The following is an 18,793-nucleotide window of genomic DNA, read 5'->3' on the forward strand; positions in this document are numbered from 1 at the left end:
TTCCCTGAGTAACCTTAAACTTTTCGAGTTTTTTTAAAATCCTTACAATTTTTATATCTATTAAAAAACTACAATGTTAGTTCTAAGAATATTGAAGAACTAGCCGCAAGGCTTAAAAATTTCTAAAGAAGCACTTAAAAATAAATAAAATTAACTGTTTTGAACAAAATTTTGAAACTGGATTAACTTTATCTTATTCTAGATCTAGATCTATAAAAAAAAAATTTCCTGAGATTATTTAAAAAATCTTAAAATTTCCCTGAAACTTTTAGAAAAAAACAAAATTCCACTGAGTTTAAAAAAAAGAATCAAAATTCCCTTGGAAACTACCTGAGTTTCCTGAGTGTGTGGCAACCCTGTATATATTTGTTTGAGTTTCGTACTATCAATTTTACTATTTGGATTGTAGAACAATTTTTAAAATACATTTTTTGTATTCTATTTGAATAATATTAAAAATATTTGTATTTTAATAAACGAAAGATCTCTTCGAAGTGTTTATAATAGACTGAGACTGAATTTTTTTAAAGTTCTAAACATTTTTTATTTTTGTTTAGAAATTTTGTGTACCTTAACATTTTTGTTGAAACCATTATTTTATAACTATATGACTTTTTATTCACTACTTTAATTATTATTTATAACTTAACTATTATTTAACTTATTTTAAAAATTGCTTTAAATCTTGCTACACTTAGCTATAAAAAGTAATTTTAATAGCTTTTAAGTCAGACAGTCATTATTCAAACTTCAAAATAAAAGTTACTAAAAACATTTTTACAGTCTTTTAAACAATTTTAAACAAACTTAGTTAAAAAAATAAAACACCAAGACGAAAACTATTTCTTAGTATATAATTTATTTACAAGGAAAAACACAATATAATTTATATGGCTGCGTTTAAAATTAATATAATCATTTACTGCAATTTTTCTGCTTTATATTCAAGAGGTAGAAAAAACACTTTATTCTAAAGCTATAACTATATTCTGATAAAAACTGTATAAATTTCCTAGATTCTACTAAACCATATAAAATATAAAAATCTATGATGATAAGAAGTGAAAGTTTAAAATATAAAAACAACAAAATATCAAAAAAATCTTTTCAAAACAAATAAACAACTGTTAGTAGAAGCAGCTGTAAATTTCCTAGCTTTGCATAAAACACTCATATATCGACTAAAACTTTTAAAGTACCACACATATAAGATTGTCAATATAAAAAAAAAGAGGTATATCTAGTGGCCGAAAATTATTACTCTCAATAAACTATTAACATGATTTGTATCAATAGTGTCTTTACTAACTACCGACATTAGAAAACAGCAATTAAAAAAAAATAAACTTATCAGTTAGCAACTATTGAACAGTTAGAAATTTAGAAAAATATCCGTAAAAAAAGTTTTAATAAAACACACACTGTTGAAATATTTAGAAACTGGACAAAAGCTTAAAAACGTTTATTTGAAAGAAAAGTCTCAATACCACGTGTCTCCCCTTTTCAGAGCATCGGGGGCTTCCTCCTTTGCAGGAACTTCAGATTGTTCCACAGGAGCTTCTGGAACCTTCACAGGAGCTTCTGGCATATCCACAGGAACTTCTGGCACCTTCACAGGAGCTTCTTCACAAGGAACAGGAACTTTAGGCTGGTCTTTTGACACTGCCTTGGCTGATTCTGCAGGCTTGGCTGCTTCTTCTGCGTTCTTCTTATTTTTCTTTTTCCTTCTGTTGTTCTTCTTCTTCGGCTGAATGTGCTGCTGCGCAGGAGCCACCGTTGGAAGAGCGTCTTCGGCAGCCTGTTTGTTTTTGAGATAGTTCGCCAACTTTTTCTCTGCTGCTTTTTGTGCGGCTTCTTTTGCTTTTCGTGCGGCTTCTTCTGCTTTTTGTGCGGCTTCTTCTGCTTTTCTTGCAGCTTCTTCTGCCTTTTCTTCCTCTGTTTTCTCAGTTTCAACTGAAGCTGAGTCTTTCTGGGCATTTTTGTCGTTCGGCTCATCAGAACCTCCAGCTTTCACAGCTGGTTTCTTCGCTGCGTTCTTAGCTGGCTTTTTGCCTCCAGCCTTTTCCACTGTTGGTTCAACCGACTTTTTGCCACCGTTTTGCTTTTTCACAGGAGCTTTCTGCTTTGTATCGGGAGCTTTCTTATCACCATTTGGTTTCACAGGAGCTTTCTTGTCACCATTTGGTTTCACAGGAACTTTCTTGTCACCACTTGGTTTCGCAGGAACTTTACCACCCTGATTGTCAGCCTCCTGCTTTGCTTGCTTCAAGGCCTGCTCCCTCTTTGCTTTCTCTGCAAACTTCCTCTGCACCTCCCTCTTGATCGCGAGCGCTGCTTCGGGAACTTCGGGTTCCTCCTTCTTGGGTGGCGGCACGTAAACTGGCTTCACCGGGATCCTGGTCCACCCGTCCTCCTTGTCTTTGAGAGCCTGCTCCTTCCTCTTCTGCCTGCGGGATTTCTCCGAACAGGCGGTCGAAACAACAGACTCGGTTTCGGCAATGTCAAGGGAGGAGTTCAGAGTTGAACTTGGTTCTGCTTCAAGTGGTTTTTGCACATTTGAACTTTGCTCTTTTTGTTCAGTTGTTTCTACGGCTCCAGTAGATTCTATCACTGTGGTCTGCTTATTTTCTTCAGTTGCTTCTACTGGTGAACTTTGTTGTTTTTCTTCAGCTGTTTCTGCAACTGTAGCTTCTTCTTTCACTACAGCAGTTTCTACAACTTCAGGTTGTTCTTTGTTGGTTTGTGGAGCAGCAACTTTTTCTACAGCTTTAGCTGAAGGCGCATTTTGGCTCGCAGGTTTCTCTGGGGTTTTTTCTTGTGCATTTTGGCCATCAGTTGCTTCAGTTTGTGGCTTCTTGGCTTTCTTTCTTTTGCCACAATCGTCAACGTCAACCAACACTCCAAACCTGTTGTTCGTCGCAACTCCTGCAGACGCGTTTTGCTTTTTCTTCTTTTTGTTCTTCTTTTTCTTGGGCTTCTTCTGCGTTTCTGCGGGAGCAGAGGAAGCAGTCACGCTGCTGCTGACCACTGGAACACTTTCAACAGGAGTTTCACAAGCAGGTTGAGCAATTGCTTGTGTTGGGACAACTTTTTGAGCTGCTACTTGAGGTAAGACTTCTTGAGGATCCTCTGGAATTTGTTGAGGGGCGGCTACTTGAGCTGCTTCCTGAGGCGCAACATCTTGAGCTTCTGGAACTTGGGAGACGTCCTCTGGAGCCGCTTCTTCAGCTTCTGTTCGGGAAACATCGTCGGAAACTGCTGATTGAACACTGCTGGCAGCCGACTCATCAGATTCCGCATCAACATCTGGAACTGCTTCTTCAGAAACATCAATTGGAACAAACGTCTCAATTTGCTCATCTGTTATTGTTTCATCTGATTCCGTATCGGCTGTGTGTTCATCCGCAGATGATTCCTCCGAATGTTCATTGCAAGCTGGTTCCATCAGAGCATCCGAGTCGCCGGCAGCTTGGTGGTCACCCATGCAGAACGCGACACCGTCAACCAGGTTCATGTCGACTTCTGAAGACGTGGCGTTGTCCTGCATGAGGGACAAAACTTTGCAGTTGCTGGTCATCAGCACCAGCATGGAGTGAGTGTTCCTGCCCAGCTTCCTGATAACCTTGAAAAACAAATATTATTAATGATTATACTTAAATCAAATATTTTAGTTTAAAAAATAAAAATTTATAAATATTTTATTAAAACGAGCGAGTGTTTCTACCAAGCATCCTGACAACCTTTAAATATTTTTGGTTAAACTAACACTCAATATTTTAAAATTTATAGAAATAGTTTCTAGTAAGCCTTAACATGCATTTAAAATTGCAAAATTAAGGGCATAGCCAGTAAATTACTTTTTCCACAATTTTATTATGTTGTCAAAGTCGGAGGAAACAATGGGTTCCTTATGGGAGGCACAAACTAAACAACAAAATAAGACTTTTTTACTAAAATCTAACTCAATCTTTAAGGAAATTAAGTATTTAAAAAATTCTGTCCAAACAACATTTATAAAAATTAAAAAAATAAAATTTCATGACAAAAAAACAAAAATTGATTATTTTGTTTATTTTTGGTCATAAAATGTTTATTTTTAAATTTCTTAATAATTCTTTCTGACAGATTTTTATAAATACTGAAAGGAACATTTCCTGAAAGTTTGAGGTATTTATCTCAAAAAACGTAGGAGAAGATAGATTTTTAGTTACTTGCTGTTTTAGTTTGCGCCTCCGATAAAGAATCTGATGTAGTCTTCAATCAGCTTTATTTTCAAAATTAGTTTCAGTTACAAAATTCTGTAAAAAGAATCTTGTTGCTTAGTTAAAATTCAACAAAATAAGACTAAATTGTGAAAAAGATGATTTACCTTGCCTATGCTCTTAATTCATATTTTGTAAAAAAAAAATTTAAGAAAAAAAAATATAATTAGCTTCCTACCGACTGTAAAAAATTTTTGATAAGAATTTTTTTAATAAAAGACACATTTAAAATATTTCAAATCTCTAAAACTAGACAAAGTTCAACCTCATAAAGATACTGCATGTTAAAGCATTTAGACATGTTTTTGAAAAATTAACTAACAATAAACTAGAAGATCAAAATGTTTTTTATACCAAAAATAACTTATAAACAAGACCAAACTTATAAAGATTGCTTTCAATCTTAACTCCTGCATATTGATGCACTTAGACATTAAAACTAAGCAAGAAAAATTTATATCTTTAACAAAACACCCACTCTTATAAAAATTTATTATTACAACCTAAATATTAGGAAACAATAAAACAAGACCAACCTTGTAAAGATTGCTTCCAATCTTAAATTCTTGCACGTCAATGAGCAAGCCTTCCTTGCAAGTCGGATCGGTGACGTCGACTTTGAACAGCACGAAATCTTGTTCAATCTGATCGTTGACCTTTTTGTCTTCGAACAGCATCTTGTAGAACTTCTCGCAAGCCTCTGTGTGCGTCTTGTTGTGCATGTACAGGGCGATGAGCTTCTTGTCGGGGTTTTCGGCCAGTTTCTTGGCAAACTCGGCTTTCAACAACCTGGTTTTGAGGGCAACGGGCGCGCTTCTGCTTTTGAAAAACAAGTCGAAAAACATTTTATTCTTTTTAAACAGTCTGAAAAATATTTGTAAGTTTAGATAAAAAAAAAATAAAAAAGTATGGCTAGGATAATAAGAATATTTAATACAATTCCTTTTAGTTTCATCTGATCTAAAATATCTCTCTAATATAAATAAATTATCTGGCTATCTCTCTTCTACAATACTTCAAGACTGTTGAATTCATTTTTATCTTTTCTTTTTGATTAAGGCCATCAAGGGTGGAATGGGTAAATCAATTTAATCAAGTTTAATTTAGTTGTTTAAATTATTAACTAGTTTTTACAGTTCTTTCAGAGAAATATTTCAGAGAAATTCAGAGAAATTTTTCTAGTAAAAACCTTTTATTAAGGCCATAGGGGGGGGTCCAACATTTTTTTTTACTAAAATTAACTTTGGCTTTTATATGAAAGCTTAAAGTACAAACTATAAGCCAGTTTTTACAGAATTCAAAGATATCATTTAACTTTTGATATATTTAACTTTTTGTAAAAATTTTCCAATATAAACGTATGGACCGCAAATTCTTCGGGGTCAATTTTCTCGGAAATTTTAAAATTTACTAAAAACCTATCTCCTCCTTCATTTTTTGACCTAGAGACTTCAAATTTTCAGGAAATGTTCCTTTTAATACTTTTAAAAGATCTATTGTTGGAATTTTTGAAATTTTGAAAAATAAAAATTTTATCCACAAAAAACTAAAAAAAAGGGTAGTTTTTTGACAATATTTTTTTTTTTACTCAAAATTTAAAAAATTCCTACAATAGATCTCTTTAAAGTTTAATGATACACATTCTGTAAAAATTTGAGAAAGATTACTCAAAAAATGAAGGAGGAGATAGATTTTTAGTGAAATAGTCTTTTTTCGCATTTTTAGTTTTCGCCTTCCATAAGGAACCAATAAAATGCCCTTTCTTTGATCGCTTATATCTCAAAAATTACTTTGAGTTTTTTTAAGCAGTTAAAAGTGTCTGATAGCTCAGATTAAATTCTACAAAATAAGATCAAGTTGTAAAAAACAAAGTGGACCCCCCCCTATGGCCTTAAGGCATTTATCTCCTGCTACATCTTGAAACAATTGATTATAAACTTTTCAAAATATTCAAGTTTTTAAAATATTTTAAGTTTTAAAAAAAAAATAAGTTATAAATTTAAATAAACTATTTGTTTAAGTTAACTATCTAAAAGATGAAAACAAATTAAACTTTAACTGAATTGAAATAAACAATTTCTTTTTCTAACAGATATCCAATCACTTTTTTGTTAAGGTTTGCAGTAATATTTTTCAAACTAATTTAGTTAAGGTTTAATTTTTTTGATCTATTTCCAAATGAATTCTATCAATATTACAGATAACAATTTCAAAAATTTGTTCAAAAAAAAAAAAGAAAATAATACTTAATTATCTTTTAAGTAGACAATGAAAAAACTCTGGTCCAGAGCTTGTAATAAAAACTTTTTACAAAACACAATTTTAGTTAATTTTAAATTTTATACAAATGACTTTTATCAGTAGTATGGAAAAACTATCAAAAACTATATATATATTTAGTGATTTTTTCAATAAACAATGAAAAAAACTCTTGTTCATAGGTTGTATTGAAACTAAAAAAAAAAGAACTTTAATTAATTTTATGTTTTATACATGTTGGCCAATGGTTTTATAGAAATTTCTTCAAGGTTTTCTGTTTTTCTTCCAGGTTTTTAAAGTACAAGAATTTTTGTTTTTTTTGTAGAAAACTACAATTTAAGTTAGTTTAAGTGTAATCAAAGTAAATTTTGTGCTCACCTAAAAAATATTTGGACCACCATATAAACAACTAAAGAGGGAACAAAATAGCTATGCATTTAATTGGAAAAAGATTGATGTTTATAAACAAGTTGTGTGTATCAGTAATTGAACAATTTTGTCTTTTTTAAAAATCATAGTTTAGATATTTAGAACTTTTTTTCAAAACTATTAAATCTAAGTATATTACAGTTGTGTATAAGAAATAAAACTAAAACTAAACTAATTTTGCATAATTATTTTGTTACTATTACAGGGTTGTCATTCTTTTTTCCAAAAATTCCAGGTTTTCTAAATTTCTTCCAGGTTTTTAAAAGTTAACATTTTTGGGTCTATTTTAGTTTTAAGTTAATTTCTATAAAAGAAACTGTGTTAAATAGTACAAAAACATTTAAAAGATGCTGTAAAGTTACTTTGAATGTGTTTTTTGTTAAAAAAATTTTTGATGATGACTTGTGTCAAATTGAAATTTTAGTACTGAAAATGCTAAAATTATTAAAAATTCCAGGTTTTTTTTTTAATTTCTCAAATTCCAGGTTTTTCAAGGTTATTTTTGCCTAAATTGTCGGATTCCAGGTTTTTCAGGGTTTCCAGGTAAACTGGCAACCCTGCTATTAGCTGTGCATTCACACAACTAGAACTTTATAATATTGACTAATACAAAAACTGTTTAAATTTAGTTTAAATGATTTACAACAATATTAAAAACAGTTTTGTCCAGTTTTTGATATTTTTGTATAAGAACCTATAAGATATAAAAAATTCTAGTTTAACTTGAAAACATAAAAAACTCAAATTTATCAGTTTATATGAATTAAAATATTCTATAGTAACATTATGTGTTAAGTAATACAATGAAGATTTCTTAAAAAAAACTTTGGGTAACACAACTCAATTTCAAAAACTTTCATCAGTCCATAAATTACAAGGTTATTAAAAACTGCAAGTTTTGCATTGCTTCAAACAAACAAATTATAAATAAATTTATTATCTAATTATACAAAACCACACTCCTAAAAACTCACAATAAAAAGTCTGAAAACTATTGAAATATTTCGCATAAAATATTAAGTAATTTTGACAACCATCTTGATTAAAATTTAAAGTATAATGTGAGCTATCTACAAAACAATTTAAAGAACTGCAAGCTTTTTTATCTATCTTATCACAAGGCAAACCACAGTGTCAAAGTCCAAATGTTTTGCAATCAGCAAAAGAACTCAGCTTAGTCACTTAAAGATTAAGCTTTTCAATGATTTTATTTCTAGTGTTTCTTTATTATAAACACTAAACTAATTAAGAAATCAATATTAATTGGTTTATATACTAACTTAAACTAAAAAAATGCAAATTAAAATTGTGAGCCTTGGATTAGGTTTTTGTAATTAAAACCAAATCAATAACCAAAAAAATAAAGATTAAAAATAACCGAGTTAATTAGATTAAACTATTTCTAATCAACAAAATACTAATTTTAGATGCTTTAAAGCTTAGTATTATCTTTCATCAAACAAGCCTTAATAAAAAAATAATGGCTACTTAAAAACGTAAGTTAATTAATAAACTCTGGTTTTAACTGTATTTCAGCCTTAAAACCTAATAAAAGACAAAAAAAAATTATAGAACTTATACAAATGTAATTTCCAAAAACTTTTACAAATAATTGCATAAGAATATATGACAAATAGTAAAAAAATGTTTAACTGAAATTAATTGTAAACATAAAGAAACTAATTTAATTTTCAGTTAACTCAATTTTAGAAACAATTTCATTAAAATATTATGTTTAAAAATTTAATGAATTAAAGTTGTTTAATTTTTTTTTAATTATTTCAAGCATTTAGTATTGAAACAAATAGACACATACATAAATTAACAAATCAACTGCTTATATCACATAATTCATATGTTGTTGACACAATTACAAATGTAGTCTTAAAAAAACTATAGTAAAACAGTAGGTCAAAATTTATGATTTTTCAAATACTTTTATTTTGAATTAAAAATTCAACACAACATATGCAAATAAAACTCCTGTAACCTTTTTATTACATTCTTCTTATCTTTACTAAATAAGAAAAGCTTTATGTGCAACAACTAAAAACTATCTTACTTATAAATAAATATTTTACTGGTGCAATTTATACACAAGTTTTATCTGATGCAATTTCACTTATGCTAAGTAGCTTACAATGAAATGAAAACTTTAAATAGCTCACAATGCAAAAAAGATAGTTAAGCTAGCTTAAATAGTGGTAAAACTAACATCTAGTAATTGCTTCTAATTTCATGCTAATTTGCTTAACATGATTATTTCTAACTCAATATAGTTACACTACATACAAAATTAGAAAGATTAAACATACAGTTACAAATAATTATTAACTTAAGTTTCATAAATATAATACTTTCAATAGTTGTAAAAAAATTAAGTATACACCAATAGTGATTTAAGAGTTTGTATACTGCTAAAACAAACTATACTTATAATTTACTTTTGAGATTACTTAAATACTTGTAGTTACTTAATCTTAAACAACTTCTACTTAAAAAAACAGGAATAAAAACAAATTAAATTAGTATTTATAACTCAATTTCCGAAAATTTATCAAAAGCAACAACTTAAACATTATGAAAAACTCAAATAATTATAACAATAAGTTTAAGTGGTAGTATAAATAAACATAACTTGAGAAATATCTAAATAGAAATCATAAAAAAATTATAACAGCCTAGATAATGATTTAAAATTTTTTGCATTAAACTAGGTTCAGCTTTGAAATTACAAAAGAAGTCAGAAAGGTTTTAAATTTTATTTAAACCCCCAGCTGTTTTAAAAAACTTAATTAAGATTTCTATTTGATTATCAAAACTACTACTTACTACTTATACACTTTTGCAACATAAAATTATATTTTTCAAAACTCCAATGAAAACCATCTAATTTTCATCACACAAAACAGACCAAAAAATTGAATAAATAATTTAAGCAACTGAAAAAAAGTTATATTTTTAGAAGCTTTTACAAAAACGTCATCTCCAAAAATAATACAACAAAGTTAAAGAATCTTTATAAACTATTGTACATGATTTATATATTTACTAACCAAAATAATCATAAGCTTTGTAATATATTTCAAAGTCATCAAATACTTTTAATTGAAAAATAACTTAGTTATTTAAAACTTTTGTATCCTATACAATTTAATAACTAAAACTTTCATTTTTTAGATTATTTTAGTGGTTTTATAAACACTTTATTATCTTAGTTTTTTTAAATCTTTTTCTTATAAAAATATAAAATTGTTAAAACCTCTTAGTTAAAACAGCTCTAGTGCTACTTTGAAAAACTAAAATAGTAGTTGTTCTTTTATATAGCTCTTGTAATAGTAAATAAGAAGTAGTTTTTTAAGTCTAATTTGTTTTTTTTAAACATTTATACTTTAACTTTTTCAATTTGCTTTAGGTCAATTGCTTATATAAATGAGATAGTATAAAATATTGTGTTTAACCCTTACATTTCAAACTTTAACCTTTTCTTTATTAAAACATTACTAATTTCTATGCATACAGAGACACATAATTTGTAGTGGCTTTAATACTTACAGACCATTTTAAAGTAGAAGTGGTATAACTTAGCAATCTAAAAACAATTCACCTAAAGGTAATTAAGGTAAAAAAGTAGTTTAACCTAAATTTTAATATAAGTTACAACGCCAGTAAGTAATTAAAACCATTTTACAATGAACCCAAACTCAGCTTTTAAATTAAAATTATTAAACATAATTCTTTAAAATAATTAAAATTGTTCAGTAAAGGGTGAACCCTGTACTTAGATCAGGGATCTCAAGTTTCATCTTAGCAATAAAACATTTATACTGCTTTAGAGATATTGAAGACAACATTTGTTTAATTCTGTTGGTTCTTTATTAAAAAAACAAATTAGTAAATAAATTTTCAAGAATTTTCTAACTTATTTAAAAATAACTAATTTTACTTAAAACAAACAGTGAGAGGAGTAGACAATATACAACCCACAGGCCAGCCAAGCAAAAATATCTGGCTTTTAAGATATTTTGGATTTAAAACAAGATGTGCAGAAGAAACAAATTAGGTTATTTAACAAATATCTAGAAATGACCTCCTTTTAAAACAGTACCATAGAGCTTATCAAATTTCAGGGTTGCTACACCTAAGTCAAAAAACTATACAATGATCAAAATCTGTCTTGGACAATTCTGGAGTTTTTTTAAATCATTAAAAAATATTAAATAACTTTTTCAAAATCAATAAAAATCAAGTTTTTGAACAAAATTGATCTTGAAACATTTGAATATTGAAACTGAAAAAACTATAACTCATTCAAAATCTAGAAAAAAACTGGTCTTAGATTTTCAAAAAAAAATAAAACTATCCTAAGTTAGAAAAATTAAACTGGTCTGAGTGATCCTGAATTTAAAAAAATAGCTGTCCCGTGTGCATGGCAACCTTGTATACTTGTTTGGTTTGAATAAAGTTTCATCCCAAACTGTTATCCCTACTTCTCTTTAGCAACAACTGATTCATTAGTGATTTCTGTTAAGATACAGTTTTAATTAAAGTCATCCTGATTAAATTTTCCCTATATTCACAATAAATAACTAACTATAAAAACTTGAAAACACTTTGCAATTTACAGTCCTTTTTATCTATTTAACCAAAGTTGCTTTTTTTAGAGCCAAAAAAGTCTGCCAGAATCAGCATATATTATGTTATATATTTGAAATTAAAAAAAAAAAAAATAAGCTTTAATCTGGCTTGTTAATCTATTAGTTAAAAAAGCTAGTGTGACTAATAATTACCTTGAGTTTCTAAAAAATTGAAGAAAAAGTTAAGTTTGAGACAAGAACTGAAAAAACACTGTTTATTGTCAGGGTTTCCATTCTTTTATTTTAAAAAAATTGTCTTGAGTGATTTTGAGTTTTTCAAGTCCTTAAAAAGTTTTTTTTTTTCACTGTTCAAAATTTTATTCCAAGTTCTTTAACGAAATTGGTTGAAAAATAACAAAAGATTGAAACTTAATCAAATAAATCTAGTTCAAAAAAAAAAAGGCTTGGGTCACCTTAAGTGTGTGGCTACCCTGATGAAGTATAAATAATAATGTTAATCAAGCTTAAATAGCTAAAAATACTGAAACAATAACACACAGACTTGATAAAAGGCAACATTTTAGAAAAAAAAACATTTAAAAGTCATAAAAAACAAAGCCAAAGAATTAGTAAAATATCCAAACTAGCCTGAGCTTTTCAAAATGTTTTAACTAGTCTGAGTAAGCCTGAGTTTTTTATTTTTTTTAAATATTATGAGTAAGTGGCAACACTGTTATAATACCAGGAAAATTTCTGAGAATTTGAGGTTAATTGCATATAATTTTTGGTAGAAGAAAGATTTTTGGTGAATTTTTGAAATTTTGCAATGAAAATTTATTTTCCGCACTTATGTATCTGAAACTTTTTACTAAGCTAATGAAATCTTTTTTTATAAATCTATTTAATAGTATATAATTTAAGCTTTAATATATACTTCTTTTAATTTGGACTCTCTACTACTGTCTTAATTTATAGATAAAAAAAATTAAAATGTAAAATATATGTATATTTTTTTTGATTAACCAAATAAAAACTGTTTTTAAGTTTCAAGTGCTTTTATAAAGTTTAAGATTTTTTTGCCATAACTTTTAAACCCCATCATTTTCCAAGATTTCAACTTGACTGCCACCTTGAACTGACAAACTATCAAAAATTTAGGTTTGATGTCATATAATATAAATTTTCAAATATCACAGGAACTTATCTTTATAGGAAATTTTGTTATTTTTTCTTATACCACAGCTTAATAAAAAATGGCTTGTTGACTAGTAATAATGGTGTCAATTTAGCTGCTACCGTTTTTAAAACTTTTATCAAAAAAATGTAGGCTATACTTTTTTCAAAGTCTATTTACTAACTATTTTTTAACATATTAAAATTAAACAATTTTAATATATGAAACTGTTGTATTAAAAGTGATTTTCCAAATTAATAAAATAATTAAAATATAAATATTCATTTAGCCCTGGTACAGAAAAACTTTCAAAGTTAAGGTGAGTATTCAAAAAAAAAGGGTTGCCAAAAGTTTTTTTTTCAAATTTATTCCAGGTTTTTTATGCCTAAATTTGCAAGTTATAAGTTTTCATGATTTTTTTAGGTAACCCTTAAACGATGTTGAACAACTACTGCCTCTCCAACCAACAAGCAACTTAAACTTAAACTTAAAAACTAAATAAGTAACAAAAAATGTATGTGTAACATCAGAAATTGATTAATAACTTTTTTGTGTAAAATAAAATAACAATTAATAACTGAGTAAAAAATAATTTAAACTTTGAATTTTTTTTTAATTAAGGATATATATCCCAACTAGTATGAGTTTTGCAAAAAATTAAACCAATCTTGTCTGAGTTTCCTGAGTTCTTGTTCTGAGTGTAGGTTGAGTGTGTGGCAACCCTGTCTATTCACATTAAGTAAAATTCTGAGCCAATCCATCTCGTAATTATAACAACACAATGCAATGCATACATAAAAAAAAAACATTTATGAAAACTTATATCTTTTCAGGATAATCTGAAACTAACTATTGTTTTGTTAGAGATAAGCAGTGTCATCATAGTTAGTGAAGCAATCTATGATTATAGTTGCTCACAACTACAAAATAAATTCAAACATGATGGGGAAGAAAAGAAAATTGCAAGATAGAAACTAATGGCCAAAAAACTAAAAGACACATATTGTATTTGTACACTTTGTTTTACTATTGTATGAAATTTTAAATGAGGTACTTTTCTGTGCATGTGTCAACCACTGGGTTTGCAATTTTCAACTCAAGAAAGTTTTTGTAGCTGTCAATAAAATTCATTTGCCACCAGGCCACACAATCATAAGTTTTATAGTTATTTAGATTTTAAAAATTAATTTTAAATACTTAACTATTATTGGTTAAGTAAATATCAAGTATTAAAAGTTGGGTTTTAATATTTAAACAACTTTATTCAAAAATTAAAAAAGGTTATGCTTAACTTTATGTGAGCACCAATATCAAACTGAAAACATAATATATTTGATGTATTATTTCACCATAATTTTAAGCAAAAAAATACAATACTTTGTTTCAAATAACCTATATAAATGGCATGCATAGAAAGAACTAAATTTAAATATTTGAAATTAAAACACTAAATCAATTTTATTTTACAATACCATAATCAATATAAATTTTTTTATTGATATAATCAATTTATATTGTATATAAAAGCAATAAGTTTATTAGTTTATGATATATAAGCTTAATTATATTCGTGTATTTGTAAAAGATATTTTTTTTTAGCTTAAAATTATGATATAAGACATCAATTGTATTATAATTTCAGCTTAATATTGGTGCTCACCTAAAGTTAAGCATAACCTTAAAAAATAATAATTATCAGTTAAATGATTGTACTAGACACACAGTTTTTCTTTTCATTTAAATTTACAACTGTGGTAAAACTCAAATAAAAGATGAAACTAGGTTATACTAATATATTAATCAAAAATTTCAAATACTTTTTAGGTACCAGATTTTCAAGTGTCCAAAATTAAACCCATTTAGAGAAAGTTGAATGTAGCTCAATGCTAAGCTTGATTTTAAGTCAAGTTTATTGTAGAACATTCTGCATAATTTCATCAGGCATTTCAAATTGCTGCAAAATGTACAAATTCGCTATTCAAACTTGAATTTTTATTGGACTTTGAGTAAGGGTTTTAAGAGTGTAAAGTTAAACTATTACGACTGTAACTAATGAAATAAGACACAAACTACAAAAAATAGATTATCTAAGTATATCTAAAACTGTTACCAGATCATCAGATTACGAGATTTTTTTTATTTGTCCAAATAAAAGGATTTAAATTTAAAATGGACGAAGGATAAAAACTTTTTTATTAAAACGTTTCTGTAATTGTCTAACTGAATAATTAATAAACGTATATATATTTAAAATCATAACATTAAACTCGAGTAATTTTTGTAAAAAACTGTAAGCAATTGTAAAAAAACCTGTTTGCCGGAGCAAAATACTTTGAAATTCATTTTAATAATCTTTACTAAACTTTTTTATTAAAGTAGAACCGCCATAAATAAAACATCACTATATCTAGCTGCTTTTAAATTTCTGTTTTTTGATTTGTTATTGCTTAGTTTAGACTTATTAGCTTGACATTTAAGAAAATATAGCATTAATTACTGCTGTATTTCCATTGTTGTCAAGTTCTAGCAACTATGGTGTTAAACAGAACGCAGTAAATAATATTGTACCAGTGAATAATTTATAAGAATAATTTTTTAATTAAAAATTTTACACTTGAGAAATTTTTGTAAACAATTGTATACTAATTTAGCAAGATTGGTTTGTATTATGTAAAGTTAAAGATTTAAGAGGAAGATTACTGTAACAAACATTCTAAAATAGATATTAAAATTATAACACTTAGATTTTGATTTATTTCAACAACTGTAACTATAGTAATCACATTTTAAAACTAATAGATATGTTTATTAGAAAATTTTATATTGCTATATTCTTTTTTATCTACTTCTTAAATCTGTATTATTAAAAAAATAGTAATATTAGGTTTTAAGTATAATAAAAACTTTATTTTGTTCGCATAAAAAACTTTTATTAATGTATATGAAAATTAAAAACCTAGAATTTTTGTATTTAGCTGTTAATTATCTGTAGTACATCTAGCTTAGCTGTCTTAATAAATGAAAAATTTATTTATATTACCAAAAAAATGTTATTGTTTGATTACCTCTTAAGCAATACATTAGGTCCTTAATTAAATTTTAAATTTAAGTTAATTTTTCTATTAAAACAAAAAAAATTAATTATCTTTAAGTTAAAATTGTTTCAATAAGTTAATTGTTTGTAAAACGAAATTAGTTATTGTACTTAGTTTTATTCTTTTTGATTTAAGCTACATACAAAAAGCTACATACAATCTCGATTTTTATTTGCATCATTTACCTTTAATCAGAACAAAATAATAATAAAAAATAATAATACTGTTGTATTATTATAACTTGTGGTATAGATACTAATCTAGTGCTAAACTTTTGAAAATAAAAGTAATTATGCTAAGTCTACAAAACCTTAATAAACCTATTTATCATTTTTATAAAATTCTAAAGCAACTTTTTTAATAATTGCCTTTTAATAATCATTGGTAACAAACTTTTATTTTCACAAACTTTTCATTAGCTTTTTTAAATGCAAGTCAAGTAATTAATGTAGTCTAAGATTATACTTGATTTTCAGTTTTAATACTTTAAAAAAGTAGTAAAATCTAACAAATGAAATAAAGTTTTTAGTGAATATCAAGCGCAACTTAAGTAAGTATACTTTAAAAACTTATGGATTTGATATTTTACCAAAAAAAATTATAAGATATTTCTAACAGTTTGTTTAGTAGTTTTAAACATTAATTTATTCACTTAAATTGAATGTATTAAAACTTATAAAATTATCATAAACTTATTATTATGTTAATCTTTGGCTAAGTTTTTAATCAATGATGTAAAACGCTTGGTTAAAAATTTAAACTATATAAAACTAACTTATTTAAAACATTTATAATTTTCGGTTCTAATGAGTTATTTTAAATGTTATAACAAATGTAAAAGCGCTTACTTTACTCCCTCTTATGTAAGTTTAATCTGTTATCAGTCGATAACATTTTGTAGATTACACAGTTTAGAAATCAAAAAAAAATGCTGCATTTAATAAAATGATGCTTAATAAAGTGTTTAGCTTTTACTAAATTTAAAATACTTGCTTAGAAATAATACTTTATTGAGTTAATTTTAGTTTTATGTTAGTTTTAAGATTATTCACCTGAAATTAACTTTTTCTAAGTTAACTTCCAATAATATTTTTTGTACATGTCTGTAATTATTTTATTGAATTTTATTAAGAATACCTATTGACTGCAATTGAAACTACAAAAAATTATTTTTGTGTTAATAGGTATGTTGAAAAACTATGAAAAACTAAGGTGCTAAAAAATTTTGATCTAAGGACCTGGGTGCACAAAAAGACATCCGATCATCGAGTCGCGCACCCAAATTTGTTAATGTCATCGTATATATTCAGTATATTAACTTATTGAAAATTTAAACTTCACCTAGTCTTATTAATTACTACTTACTTTATTTTTATAAAGTTATATTTTTATCTGTAAAACTTTTATATCATAATAATATTTTGTGTCGTGTTCTTTATTTTATATATAAAGTTTTAAATAACTGCATAAGCCCTAAATGATACACATACAAATCCTAAGAAGTTCAAACCTTATTTAGTTATCTTATAAACTTTGTTGCTTCTAATCTTCTATAAATTATCATTAAGAATATCTGTAAATCTAAATCCACAAACAAAGAATAAAAATAAAATCGTAAGTTTTTGATAATTGATTAATAATTAATAATGATTTTTAAAAAGTTTGAACTAATATCAAAATACTTAACCGTTTAGCTAAAGTATTATCATTTTTTAATCTAAAGAATTAAACTAAGTATTTTCAACACAAATTTAAAAGATTAGCAAACCGTTTATTTTTAAACACCTTTAGCTGAGTGGCAATAAAATATCAACAACTGAAAGAAATGAATAATAAGTTTAATTGGTCAGTTATAAGTTTGTTTTTGTATTTTTACTTTGCTGCTTAATTCTATTCTGTTTTTGAAAGGTTGTAAAATAACCTTGCGAATTTGCCGTAAAATAATACTTATCATGATACTAATGAGGTACGCATTTTGATCCCAACCAAAAGTTAGTACTTTACTTGTAATGCGTACCTTGATAGTTTTGAGATAAACATTACAGTTTGAAAAGAAATGAATACTTATACAATTTTATTAAAAAAAGTACGGTTTGGTTTAGTCAATTATTTATAGTTTTTTCTACGCAGTTATTACAAAAGTTAACATTGTTAAAATAATTGTTTTCAAATTAAATAGTTTTGAATTGTTTAAAATAAGATAAACTACACTCGCTATCCTAATGATTAGGAAACTTTGAGATCTGTTCAAGATTTTCAAAGTATTCAAACTACTAAATAGAAAGTGCGTACCTAAAAAGTACTAGTGATGATTACAGTACTTTTGACATAACTGTTATAGAAAAAGCGTACTTGATAAAAAAAAAACGTACCCAAGTAGTAGTGGTAGCTCAACGAGAATTTATATTTATTAAAACGCTACTAGGGTTAAAAAAATATAAAGTTTAATGTATTTCAATAACTTTAAATTTTTATATTAAAAAGAAAATGTAAACTTTTTTTTCTAACTAAATGATACTAGTACCAGATTTTAAGTATAGTTAGTACTTTAAAATTTAGTTGGTTTATAAAAACTTGTAGTTATATAACACCAGAAATTAAAAGTTTAGAATTATTTTAGTTGTCAGAATCTTTTGCAATATCACGTTAATAACTGCCTTAATAAGATAAAAAATATATATATTATAAACTTTTGGTGCTATGTTTGCCTTTTCAGTGAGGAAATTACATTTATTCATCCATTTCTATTTTCTTTTATTAAACTACATTTGCTTTTAGAACTGTCTCTTAATTTCTTTAAACAAGATATTTGTTTTTAAAACCAAAATATTGATCGCGTCTATTTCAGTTTATCTTAATTTATGTTAATAATAAGCTTACAAAAAGCTTCAAATAATATACTCTTTAAATGGAAGAAACTACTCGTTATCATAGATAAATCAGCTAAAGTAATAGTATTATTGCACTATCACCATTTGTGAGATTAATATAATTATA

At 26.6% G+C, this 18,793-nt stretch overlaps 1 protein-coding gene across 1 annotated transcript; it reads right to left on the bottom strand.

The window, feature by feature from the left end:
• Nucleotides 1-1,189: 1,189 nt before the first annotated feature.
• LOC145841671 (uncharacterized) lies at nt 1,190-5,107 on the bottom strand. The gene is made up of 2 exons (XM_082949022.1): nt 4,799-5,107; nt 1,190-3,622 (listed from the first exon to the last, which is right to left on the bottom strand). The coding sequence occupies exons 1-2, from the start codon at nt 5,105-5,107 to the stop codon at nt 1,481-1,483; spliced, it is 2,451 nt and encodes an 816-aa protein (XP_082805148.1). The 3' UTR covers nt 1,190-1,480.
• Nucleotides 5,108-18,793: the final 13,686 nt, after the last annotated feature.

The sequence above is a fragment of the Thalia democratica genome, chromosome 7 (assembly GCF_965202585.1).
Source record: "Thalia democratica chromosome 7, ktThaDemo2.hap1.1, whole genome shotgun sequence".
Classification (NCBI taxonomy): domain Eukaryota; kingdom Metazoa; phylum Chordata; class Thaliacea; order Salpida; family Salpidae; genus Thalia; species Thalia democratica.

Bases quoted from the DNA above. Each gene is read 5' to 3' on its own strand.
- LOC145841671 (XM_082949022.1), bottom strand. From the start codon at position 5,107: ATGTTTTTCGACTTGTTTTTCAAAAGCAGAAGCGCGCCCGTTGCCCTC. The intron at 3,623-4,798 runs GTTGGTCTTGTT...TTGTTTTTCAAG, and splicing joins TTGGAAGCAATCTTTACAAG to GTTATCAGGAAGCTGGGCAG.